The sequence below is a fragment of the Gobius niger genome (genome assembly GCF_951799975.1).
Source record: "Gobius niger genome assembly, chromosome: 14".
Taxonomy (NCBI): Eukaryota; Metazoa; Chordata; class Actinopteri; order Gobiiformes; family Gobiidae; genus Gobius; species Gobius niger.
Genome location: NC_136865.1, coordinates 21853362 through 21865974, shown reverse-complemented (window position 1 = coordinate 21865974; position 12613 = coordinate 21853362). Strand labels below are relative to the sequence as shown.

General features: G+C 42.4%; 2 protein-coding genes across 4 annotated transcripts in view; one reads left to right on the top strand and one right to left on the bottom strand.

Annotated features, from left to right (window-relative positions):
- Positions 1 to 265: 265 nt before the first annotated feature.
- On the bottom strand, positions 266 to 2321 carry tmem42b (transmembrane protein 42b). Its single transcript, XM_079571080.1, has 4 exons — positions 2005 to 2321; positions 941 to 1026; positions 744 to 804; positions 266 to 536 (listed from the first exon to the last, which is right to left on the bottom strand). The coding sequence occupies exons 1-4, from the start codon at positions 2179 to 2181 to the stop codon at positions 390 to 392; spliced, it is 471 nt and encodes a 156-aa protein (XP_079427206.1). The 5' UTR covers positions 2182 to 2321; the 3' UTR covers positions 266 to 389.
- Positions 2322 to 9718: 7397 nt separating this feature from the next.
- Positions 9719 to 12613, top strand: part of osbpl10a (oxysterol binding protein-like 10a) — an 84488-nt gene continuing 81593 nt past the window's right edge. For all 3 annotated transcript variants that reach the window (XM_079570916.1, XM_079570915.1, XM_079570914.1), the window contains exon 1: positions 9719 to 10262. In XM_079570916.1, coding sequence (XP_079427042.1) covers positions 9949 to 10262 — 314 coding nt within the window. In that variant the 5' untranslated portion in view covers positions 9719 to 9948. The remainder of the gene's footprint in view (positions 10263 to 12613) is intronic.

Below are 12613 nucleotides of genomic sequence, written 5' to 3'. Positions count from 1 at the left end.
GCCCGACTGTTATTGGATATTTTAGATGTTTTAACAGTTACTTTTTTATTTTGTATCATTTATACATAACATAAAATTACAAAATAGTTAATCAGCCCCAATATTTTAAGCATTGTTTACTCGGACAATCAAATTGGATCATATTCAATGTTTTTAATGCAAAAAGATTGGTTTCAAGTATTGATGATTTCATCTGGAAGGCTCAACATGCGAGCGACAGCCCATGATGCCAACCAGTTGCAGTAAGTTTTTGCTTTCTATGATACTTGAAAGTATCTTAGCAAGCAAAAAGAAAAAAGAAAAACAACTTAAATTCAAACCATTTTGTTAAGACTTTTCCAATGCCAATGTTATTTCATAAACAGCCGAGCCAGTGGAGACAAACGTTACTATTCGTCTTTCTTGTCTTCTGTGTTTGGTTGTCGCTCCTGTGGTGAGACCCTGTGTAAAACCAGCAGCCCAGTGAAGGTGAGGGAGATGCCCACCCACCACAGCGTGATCTGGGCCTCACCGAAGATCAGCTGACCCAGGAACGCCTAGAGGAAGGAAAATCCCAAAGACTGAGTCAAAACAAAATGGACTGAGGCAGACTTTAGAACTTAGATTAAGGAATTTTAAAAAAGGAAACAAAATAGATCAAAGACTGTAGTGGCAGCTTCACTAGTGTCTTTGTTGTGAGTTTTTGTAACATTGCCACAACTTGTAAACAAAGAATGAGCAAATATAAAATAGGTGTTTCTTACGGAGGATACGAAGTTGGAGGCGGTGGTGGTCACAGTGGTTTGGGTGGAGGAAGAGGAGTACCTGACATTAAAGATTAGGGATTAGTTGAGGATAAAGCAAAAATGTGAGTAGCTTGGTTTGAGGTTGTCAGTAAACATGATCTAAACTGACAACCACACGGTCAGCGGTTAAAATCTACATTTACAACAGTCTCTACCTGAGAGCTTTGGCTAGAAAGGTCCACATCACAGCGTTACAGGTGAAGAGCAGCCCTCCGCACAGCAGCCGCAGGGGGATGTGCAGCTGAGGGACACAAACATGCATTTTTATTAGTACACAGAGGAATCGCTGGTCCATATGTACAAAAATCCAAAAGGCTAGATGGTTTAGATCAGCTCGAGGTCCGCAAACTTTTCTTTCGTAACTTCGACGTAAGTCCAGGGTCCGGAAATATGCAGTCATTGCCCTTGAAAATGTTAAAACATGAGCACAGGTTGTCTTTACACATGAATCAATAATTGTGCCATTTTATTTCAATGTTATTCAAATTGTTGAAATTATTTTAATTCAGCCATAGAAATGAAGTATATTGAGAGGATGAAAAGGCGTTGAGGTCCCGACTAAAGCCCCTTGAGGTCCAGATTTGGACCCAGGTCCGTCACTTGGGGACCCCTGGTTTAGATCCTAAAGGCTCCTCTGCCTGTTAAGGGGGATACATTGACCAAAATTCACCTTCTCAGGATGCATTGGGAATTTGTGTTAGTCTATTTGCTTTGGGCTATAACTGACTAAATAGTTCAATATGGAGCAGTATCTCTAATTCTGGCATAGTGACAGAAGTTAAAGCTTTAACTGCATTTATAGAGCTACTTCGGATTCTGCTATTCTCTCCTTTTATTCTGCAGACCACCTTTGTAATTGATGCTGATGAGGGTCACCCCGTCTCCTATGACGTATGTGACGGACAGCTGCGTCTTGACATCACCATGTGACGTGAGCGGAGAAATCAAGGTCATTTCTTTACAAGCAGACCATTATAAACGTCCATTCTCACTGAAATCACAATATAGGTCAAACTGCATTAGGCTGTCAAGTGGCGTGCTGCGCCAATGTCACAGCGCACGCGGCCACAGCACGAGCGCGAGGATGCTGCAAGGGCTCCCCGCGTGATGCAGAGGCTGAGTCAGTGATGATGGAGAGGAGGGGGTCCCGGAGAAGCCCGGCCATAGAGCCCCCTTTGTGTCACTCAAACCACTGCGCCCCGGGGCAGCACGCACTCACCCGGTCACACGCCGTGGTCTCGTCCGCGTGTCTGAAGCGCCGCTGCTCGCCCCACGTCCGCAGCCCGGTCTCACACACTCCCTTCAGGTAGTCCGCTCCCAGAGACAGCTTGGCCGAGGACGACGCCACAGCCCCGAGGAAACCCGCCAGCAGCGCGTACACGACTCCCGGGACCATGGTGAACACCGGGGAGCATTCTCTTCCTCTGCGGCGCTAGTGTAGGCACATCCCGGCCGCGGCTTGTCCACACCAGCCCCCTGTGCCTCCTGCTCCGGTCTGCGCTCAGCTGCACTATCTGCTTTGGGCCGACCGGGGGCAGTCTCTGCATTGGTCAAACTGGAGCAGTCACGTTGGACGGACCTGCTCCTGTGGCTTTCTGGGAAATGTAGTTTAACCATTTGTTTCAAGCTGCTGCACAATCATAGATGTAGAACTAGGCCTGTTTGTTCATATATGCTGTAAAATCTGTAACCAATAACCATCGTTGAAAATTCCAACATTATAAACAACAATTTGACAGACCCTATAATAAAAAACAATTTGGAAATGGACAGGAATAGACTCCACAAGCCCAGTAGACCTACCTGTCCTTTTTATGTTCTAATTAGTGGTGCAGCCCCAGGAGATAAAGCAGTACTAAGTAACTTGTTTACCTTAATATATCCTTTTCCTAAGTGTTAATGGGACGATTGGGGGGGGGGGGGGTCTTTCATCTCCCTTGGATGTCTCTGGCCAGAAAACAAACAATTGCAACTTCTCTGCCACCGGGTAGGTGTCACCAATACACACTAATGGAATCACAAAGAAGAAGCTAACAGGCTAAAGGGCAAAGCTAACTGCAGGCTAGCACCACACAGTATTTTTACAATTTTATCCCTGACCTCTCTGGTGCTCCCTGGCCTTCATGATGTTGTTTAGTGACCAGTACACTCCGACCATAGCTCTGAGGCCCTCACAAAACAGCTGTAATTATACTAAGAGTAGATTATACATAGGTGGCCTCTATTCAAGGTGTGAACATTCTGCATTCTTCCTTCCTCTGCTTCCATCCCTGCATCCTTTTCTCTGAAACAAACTCACTTCATGTTCTCGTTCACAGAAAAAGATCCCCTTAGTTTTTCCTTTTGGCCTCATGTTTTCATATTGCATCCTTCATTCTCCTTCTGTATATTCATCAATGCCCCTTCCCTGTATATGTAAAAAAAGCTAACTGCAGGCTAGCACCACACAGTATTTTTACAGCCAAGTTTGAGATGGATGTACAATATCCCTCTCTCCCTTTGTCTTTTCTGTCAGCGTAGTATTTACTCTCACGGACAATTAATAAGTGAAAAAACGCAACATGCTACGACACCTGCAGTGGCGCTTAAGGCCTCTAGGGGCATGAGTTACTTAGTACTGCTTTAAAGCTCAAGACAGAACTCTGGAGGTTCTTGGCTTTCAAATAAAAAAATGCATGTTGACAGATATGCATACACACTTGTTGTGTCCTGTATCTGCAGCTAAAGACTACCCAAGTCAAAACTCAACCTTCTGCATCTTTCCCTATGTTACGGAGTGCCAAAGCCGCATGATTGGCCTGATTTAATGTTGGAAAAAACAGCTCTAAATTTTCAAATAAATAAGAGGCCTATGCTGTAACTATTTCCACCCAAATAACACACTGATCTGAACATTTACGGCGAAGGATGCTTCACTTTTCGCCCTCCACCACTCACCTTCCTGCCGACTATGTTATGGTAATTAAGCATGCTTTATTTATTCTAATAACCGCGTCCATCTCATTGGTCTGGCTCATACTGGCCGGACTGGAGGACAATCGATGCAAATGCAATGCCCTTGAGTGTGAGTGGAGAGGCAGAGCCCGGTTTCCTGTGGGGCATACTGATGAGCCACCAACTTATTACTGTATATACTGCAATTCTTATACCGCAGATAGAAGAAGAGCATTTGGACCAACACACACAGTGTGTGGCTGGTGCAGCTAAAGCCTGAAGTCATTTGATTATCTATGTATTACATGTGGTAGACTTATAAATGAAGCCAACAGAACTGATTTATGAGCACTATTTGGTACAGGCGCTGCTTTGGAATATCAGAAATCAAAAGCTGCATTTGAAGTGATAGCAACACAGACAATAATGAGGTGTGTGGAGTGACATTTCATGCAGCCCCAGTGATCAGTTCATTAAACAGAGATTAGTTTCGCGTGTTCCAGCTCTGGCCTCTGATCCGGTCATCATCATTTCTCTACTGTGTGCTCTTTAACGCTGATCATCTCAATTCAAGTGACTCATTATCCTCTGGGTCTGAAGCCGCAGAGACAACACTGATGTCAGGTTAGTCTCTGAATGAGGCTCCTTTAGCTCCTGTTCGTATGACCCGTAATTGGACATGGACTTTTTCCCTCTGCGATGCTGTCACCTCCTGGACGTGTTCAGTCCAGAGGAAAAGGGGAGTTTTAATGCTCCCTGTCAGACTGAGGGAACTCTGTGACCTTTATAATTGCTTTTCAAAGATAGTTTTCAAACTTCACAAAACTTGGGGAGCTAGAATTTGGTTTTGTATAATATAGATGATCTTAATTTATATTGTGCTTGACCACATACATCTGGGCATAACGCTTACATAAAAAAAACAAAAAAAAACCCCACATACATTTAGGGTCGGCAAATAGTAAAGGAAAAGCGTCTAGGCGAGTTAAGTGTCTTGGGAACAGGAATAAGCTGCTATAATAACATGCACATACACTGAGTAATGCAGTACAAAGTGTATTGAATAAATAAACATAATAAACCCATTATATTGCGCAGTTTATTGAAGTGAATGAATTTTACCCCCCTCTCTCTGCTCTCATCTGTTTTCCCTGTTGCTGCCACTTGCTCACAGTTCTGACCTTGCAGTTCAGGGTCAACAGTCCTCTTCCAGTCCATTACAGAGTTATTGCTGAGGCTGCTGGTCCTTCTGAATAATGCATTTTGTTGTGAAAACATGTACGGGCTTTTGAAATTTTGAGACCCTCCACATGCTCTTTATATAACATCGCAAGAAAATAAATATAAAATACAGTCCTTTATTAGCAGCATCGCTCTTTCTAAATTGCATTACGTTCAAAGCTAAGTAAGAGAGAGGAGAGGCTTAAGCCTATTTTACAATGTGAAAAATCAGTAAGAAGGCAGTGGAGCCATGTCGGCGGGAGATAAACTGTTCCCAAAGCAAACAGACTGGGCTTAATCTCAGTCTCTGCAGTGGCCAGAGACTTTAGGGCAGGTAACAGGTATAATCTGATGGCGTGGGCCTCTAAATGCAGTATCAGTAAAAAAAACTTTTACAGAAATGACAGCCGTATACAAGTCCACACGTATCAACAAGTATACAGGGTTGCCAAATTGTTATTGCAATGTTATGTGATATTGCAAAATCACTGTGTGACTGGGAACCATTTTTTGCTAATAGGGCCTAAAACAAAAATACTTAAAAATGTGCAAACATTTTTTCCACATTTAGCTAAATCTTAGCCTTGTTTGGTTCACTTTGAGTCCTTTTTAAAAAGACTTAATGCAAGTTGGTCATTTTATACTCACTACTGCCACCTCAGGTCATACGTGTAACTGCACCTTCTATATTTAACTCGTGCATGACGGCAATTCAGACCCGAATTAACACAATTTAGAGGCAGTTGTGGTCTGGGCTCATTCTACACATTAGGACATGGCTGGAACATGTAGGGGGAGGAAAATACATAATTTTGTTTTGGCACAACTGTCAATATGCTTGATCCCACAGTAAAGCCGGGAAAAGGGAGGTGAAGAGCAGGGAGGGATGTTCAGCAAATTGTCAAAGCAACAAGAAATGATCTCCTATCTGTAAAAAAAAGTTACATTTTAGCCAAGTCTGCACAGCACCTGAGCCAGAGTTGAAAGAGCCAACGATAAGAGTGTTATTCTCAAAGTAATGGACAGAGTGCCGTATCTACAGTGACAAGGACAGACTCTCTGCCGCTTTCCCAGTGCGATAAGATTGTTGATGAAAAACACAGAGCTATATTCAAATCCAGACAGAAAATTGTCTCTGCAGCTCACAGGACATTTCACCAATAACCTTTCAATGAGCCGCAAGAAGGTCGTCACCATTTCACAACCATCAGGTACAAAGCAGCCCATCCAGGATGCTTGAGAAGCTTAAGTGTTGGAAGATGGAGCCAGCGACAAGAAAGCAGTTTGTCAAGTCTCCCGCGCTTTGTGATCACACTTCAATAGTTTAGGAAAATCTGTCTGTCAGGCGTTTAAATGTCAGGAAATGTTTGCACACCGTGAGATTTACGAATCCCTGTACCTGACACTGCACAAGTTATGCATGCATGCACTCTCTCCCTTTACGAATGATGGATTGAACAGTGCTCTGTGAGATGTTCAAATCTTGGAAAATCTTTGTATGACTTAACGCTGCTTTAAACTTCTCCACAATTTTATCCCTGACCTCTCTGGTGCCCCCTGGCCTTCATGATGTTGTTTAGTGACCAGTACACTCCGACCATAGCTCTGAGGCCCTCACAAAACAGCTGTAATTATACTAAGAGTAGATTATACATAGGTGGCCTCTATTCAAGGTGTGAGCATTCCGCGTTCTTCCTTCCTCTGCTTCCATCCCTGCATCCTTTTCTCTGAAACAATCTCACTTCATGTTCTCTTTCACAGAAAAAGATCCCGTAGTTTTTCCTTTTGGCCTCATGTTTTCATATTGCATCCTTCATCCTCCTTCTGTATATTCATCAATGCCCCTTCCCTGTATATGTAAAAAAAAAAAAGTGTGAAATGGATGATGAAATTGGTCCAGTGGACTTTTTATTCTACTCTAAATAAAAAACACAAAAAACAACACAGACATCCTCTCAAAATGAAATGCAGCTGACCCAGGCTTGACTCTGGGCGTGAGCTTTTAACAAACCGCTCTTTCTCCACTGACCAGATATTTTCTCCCCCCCTCGTGTCCGCTTTATTGATCGGTGCCTCTGCGGCCGCCTCGGTGAAGCAGCAGCAGCAGCAGGAATCTATTCCAGTTCGGTTAAGTGTCCTGCACAAATTTATCGAGGCATGTCTTCAATTGTTGCATCTAATCGCTGCCTTTTCTCACACTCCGCAATGCTCGTTAATGGAAACCTTTCATCTGCTTGCCAAAGTGCTGTGAGGGTGTATCAATGCGTGAGGGAAAAATAACATTGAGGAATATTATGAGCGTCTTATTAAAAGCTGGTTTAAGTGTCTGGCTTTGAGCTGCCTCCTATTGATTACGCGGGATTTGACGAAGATCTTCTAATGATTCAGAGAGGAGCATAAAATATCTGTCTCAATATTGTCTGAGGTTAGAATATGGAGCCCAATCAATGCAAGACCTATTCAGAGGACGCTCAAGTGCTATGAGGTTTTTGTCCTCGTGCTGTTTAAGTTTTCTGAAGCTGTAGTGGCTCACATCACGACTTTTATTGACTGCAATGTAGAACGATGAAAAACAACTAAAAGCACAGTATAAAAAATAAGAATTATGAGATAAAACCCTGCAAAACTACAGTGCGCTCAGCCAATATCCTTGAATGGTATAATGCACATCAGTGTACATACATTACTGTAATATAATAAAAAAAGGTAGCGCAGAAGTTACTGTTTCACAGCTAGAAGGTCCCGGATAGATAGATAGATAGATAGATAGATAGATAGATAGATAGATAGATAGATAGATAGATAGATAGATAGATAGATAGATAGATAGATAGACGGGGTCTGAGGTGGTGTTCTTAGCCAGCCGCAATGTGTGGTTATGGTCGGCGTCCTCGTACAGTCCAGTATGTCTTAGTCCAGAATCCCTGACACTAAAGTGCTTTGGGAGACTCGTGTCATGTGAAAAGCCTATACAAATAAACTTCCATGTTCAGGCTTTTGCATGCATCTGAAACAATAACAAATGATTAATATCTATTAGGAAATGTAATCTCTTTTAACTGGATTTTCTGATATGAAAACCAGGACAAAATTAGAGTATGCATTCCACATTCTTCTATTCCAAACGTGTATGTGTTTTAATATGTCATTTAACATTGGTTTGCAAATGTTGTTTATACACGCCTGCAAATGGATTCTGTTCTCTATTTCTCACTGGAGAAACGTGTTCCACATATTTGAATATCAAGTCGGTACATACTCATTCTAGGTTAATGACCCAATAAAAGTCAGGTGAAAAGAGATAGCCTATAATTAAAAGCCTATGACAATATTTCAAAAGAAAAAGTAAGCCATAATTCCTGAAGAGAATAGAACCTGAAAGATTGATGAATAGGAATGGGATGTGTGTCTATGTTCTAACACGTTTGATCGATAAGGTGAACGATTGGACCCGTAGCCCAATAAATCAGTGCTACACTTACTGTTTTGTATTTTGTAAAATTGCATGTATTAAAAGAACACACAATTGTTTGAAAGGGAGGGGTGAGATTGGAGATTTTTACAACAATTATTTCTTAAATATGGGTTAGCTCTCAGTGTTATAAGATAAGATGATACTTTATTGATCTCACAGATGGAGAAATTGCATTCGATGAGAGAGCATCCGGCAGCAGCACCCATTCAGTGCGCACCACTCTTTTTCCACTCTTTTTTTTCTTTGGTGAAAGATCGTTGTGTCGCGGCCGCCATCTTCACTGTTTTGGTCACAGGAGGAGCACTGGTTGATGGGAAATCCGTAGACGATGACCCCGGCGGTGGAGCTCTTGCGTTTGGCCACGATGTTCTTGGCCACACAGGTGTAGTTGGCCGTGTCGGACAGACGCGCCTGCTTGATGATCAGGTTGTGTCCACGGTGATGTAGAAGTTCCTGTCCTCGGCCGGGTTGATGATCTCGCTCCTTCAGCCACTCCACCCGCATGACCTTGGAGGATGGAGAAACTGTAGCTGCCCTCTGTCTCCTCTGATCATCTGAAACGGTGCACCGCCTCCTGGGCTTGTCCCCGTCTCAGAGCGTGGTGTCCTGCACTGGTCAGCTCCACCTCGTCCTTCCTCTTCCTCCTGCACAGCTCCCTCCACAGTCTATCACCATCTCCTCGTTGGTCCATTTTGTTGTTTCCTGTAGCTCCTCTTGTGACGCCTCCTCCACATAGAGAATATGCGTTTGCACATGCACTTAAAGGCACTAAACTTGTAAACTTGTATGAAAGATAACTATCAGAACATAATGCTAGCCCCTCATTAGCCTGCTTGTCAAAATGAAGCAATTGTCAAATGAGTGTATAAAGCAGAGGTGGCCAAGTTTACAATATCACAGGCCCCAAATTGACCCAAACTCATTTTGTGCAAACGTTGGTTGACATACAATATAGCCTACGAAACTAAGGCATGGGAGTCCTTCCCAAGGCTCATTTTGAAAGAATTGATCATATCTTTTTGGATATTGTTTTCCTATATAGTTTCATAGAGTATATATTTCCCAACACCAATTGAGAGGCCAGAGGATACACACTGGCGGGCCTGTTTTGGCCCCCGAGCCAGTCGTTGCCTATCCCTGGTATAAAGGGTATTTGGGAATGCAATACACATAATAAGGAATGTTTTTACTTTTCCAAAGTAGCCTCGTGACATATCCGGGGGCTGGACTACGGCACAGGGGGGGCGTGTTTTCTCCCTGCTCTCTTCCCTCGCTGTGGTCCTACCAGGAAAAGGCAGGAGAAGACACACAGGGCGAGCAGCACTGCAGAGAGGGGAGAGAGTGCGACGGGACAGCGGCACAAACCAATGCGCACGGATATGACAGCTCGATCACGCTCTCCATCCAGACCCACCCCGGCTGACTTCAACTCCACGGACACTTACCGTATCTTTTTACCTACACTTATGCTTTTGTAGGAGAAAAAGAAAACAAATCTTCTTCGATCCCACTCCTTGCTGTCCCATCGCCAGTATGGATAAGACGCTGTGTAGTAGTAGTTGTAGCCCGCATCACGCCAAACCAGCCGTCGCCTCTCCTCCATCCGACCGCGGGAACTCGTCCATCAGAAAGCCCGGGACAGGAGGCAGTAGTAGCGGCGGCAGCAGCTGCACACGGGGACCCTCCACCACTGCCAATGCCCTACTCGGGAACAGCATGAATTCACAACCACAACAACCACCACCACCACCACCACCACCACCACAGCAGCAGCAGCAGACACGCAAGAGGCAGCTGGAGGGAGTGCTTAGCAAATATACCAACCTGATCCAAGGTTGGCAAAACAGGTACGCCTTCTTACTTTTACAGCTGCGATTTCTCTCTTTTTTTTCTTTCTTTTGAAGCTCGTTTGCAAAATACACATCATAAGGAAACCATTACACACTGGGTCAGCTGCTCCGTGACTCTCTGATGTCATGGGAAAGTAATTAAAGTTGCGAAATGCTGCAAAAGTCACGTCACGCACTCGGCAGGTGTATGACGTGGTTGTCATGGCGATTTAGCTTATGATCTAACGTTAGGCTATAGGGCTTCTTTTCTCTCTTCAAAATCAAGCTTTTTTTTTTATCCTAAAGGAAATACTAAACTTGTTTTTAGTTTATGAAAATATAGCCTTTTAGAAACTATTCGTTAGTTAAAATCTTCAAGTAACGGGTCGCCTTGCTGTCAAGTGTTGTGATTTGATCCGTCCACGTTGCATTTTTGCCCCGTGTGTGACGTCACATTTAAAGGGGACCGAGTTTGCTGGTTAACCTTCAAAATATACATCAGTAACAACTTGCACACTTACAAAAATTAAGTCTGGCAAAAGGTTATGTATTTGTATTGTAGTGTGGGTTTTTTTTTATTGTAATTTTGAGATGGTCAGAAAGAGCCAGAACAGAACCATCAAGGTGTTCATTCTAGTTCTATTCTAGTTCCTTCATATTGTGTCCTATTTTTGCATATCCTTGTATCTTAACATAAATACTTTCCTCAACTTCTTATGTTCTTGCTTTGCTTGCTTATTGGACAATATGGCATTAAAGGGTGTGAAGAGCAGGAAGAGACATTCATCTTATCAAGCTCGTTTTTTCTTTTTTTTTCCTTTTTGCTTTCTGGGACTCCTGACTCATTCTTAAAATATGGCCTCAACTAATGGAGCCTTTATAATGTAAAATGGACAAGCTTTTCCCTCTAAAATGCTGGATTTCAACGTTCAGTTTATAACACTTGATGGTCTCTTTAAACCTCTTATTGATTGGTTTGTTTAACTTCTGGAAAAATCTAACAAATGACAGATCAATGTGCCTCCAGCTTGAGAGTTTTTGACCCACCGTCCACTGCACAAACGCAGCCGTGGTTCGATCGGGCAGGTTTGTCTCTTTCAAAACCCTGTCAGAAATACTAACCCCATCTATGTATTTGCTGCAGGTATAGATGACATTTGTTACATTTATCCTTTTGTCTGGTGCAGGGATTTGAAAGTGCTGTAATTTCTGGTATGCCTGCCATGCAGTGTACTGCTTCAGTCCTTTGCATTATTTTTTTTACTTCCTGGTATTATCTTGTTGGATCACATTGTCAGATTAGAAAGAAAAGTAGAACTCAGGGCCACACTTTGCATTTAAACTCAAGCTGAGTTAATGCTACTGACATCCTCATTGACATTATAACTAAATACAGTACTGCACTGTATTAAATTGCACTATATGGCCTAACTATACTATAACTGTATGATATAAAGATTTATATCATATCATATTTACGAGTTACAGGTTAAATAATCAAACTTAATTTGCATGTTGGCATTAGCTATGACCCTGCAAGCTGTCTATGAAAGATGCCTAAAGAAAAACAACACTAAACCTTTGCTGGTATATGCATATATATGTATATACAGAATTTCTGAAGTGTTTCAGAAAGACTTGAAAAAAAAAAAAATGCTGTATGAATAAGTTTAGCACGTGCCATGTGGTTTAGTTCATAGTCTCACATTTTAAATAACTTCAGGCGATATGAACTATGAAATAGAAATATGAACTCCTAAACACACATGTATCTCACGTGTATTCCAAAACTTGATTGTAGCGGTCTAAACTACAGAGTTAGCAGCCTTTATATAGTATAATTTTTAATGAATGTAGTCACTAAATAATTACACTTCATATAATTTGTTAATTGCGACCACTAACATTGCAGATAAGATTCGATGGTGATTCATTTTTACCGCTCTAATAATCATTAAATCCCGGCACAAAAAGGCTTCGATTTCTGTTGTGTTTCATTCCTATCTTTTGTTTGTATCACACTGTGTGTTTTCCACACCAAAGCCATGATTATACCCGGGAACAGAAAGGTGGTTTCAGTTGCAGAGATCTGAGCAGAGTGCATTATGGTGCTGCTGTACCTCATGCAGTATTTATGGAGTCACTCCCTGTGTCTGCTGTAGTCAGCCTAAACATCTGTGAACGAGGCACGATCAAAGAAGGCCATGAGACAAGGAGACTTTTACTTTTGGATTGTATTCATGTTTGTGGAGGAGAGGACGTTTTCTAGGTGACGTGGGGACATGTTTGGGAATCCTAAACGAATCACAGTATACATTGCAATGTGGTATTGGCTTCATAAAATAGGTTCTTGTAAATATATAATGAAT

Bases quoted from the DNA above. Each gene is read 5' to 3' on its own strand.
- tmem42b (XM_079571080.1), bottom strand. From the start codon at position 2,181: ATGGTCCCGGGAGTCGTGTACGCGCTGCTGGCGGGTTTCCTCGGGGCT. The intron at 1,027-2,004 runs GTGAGTGCGTGC...TGTGTCCCTCAG, and splicing joins AGACCACGGCGTGTGACCGG to CTGCACATCCCCCTGCGGCT. The intron at 805-940 runs GTAGAGACTGTT...CTTTAATGTCAG, and splicing joins TTTCTAGCCAAAGCTCTCAG to GTACTCCTCTTCCTCCACCC.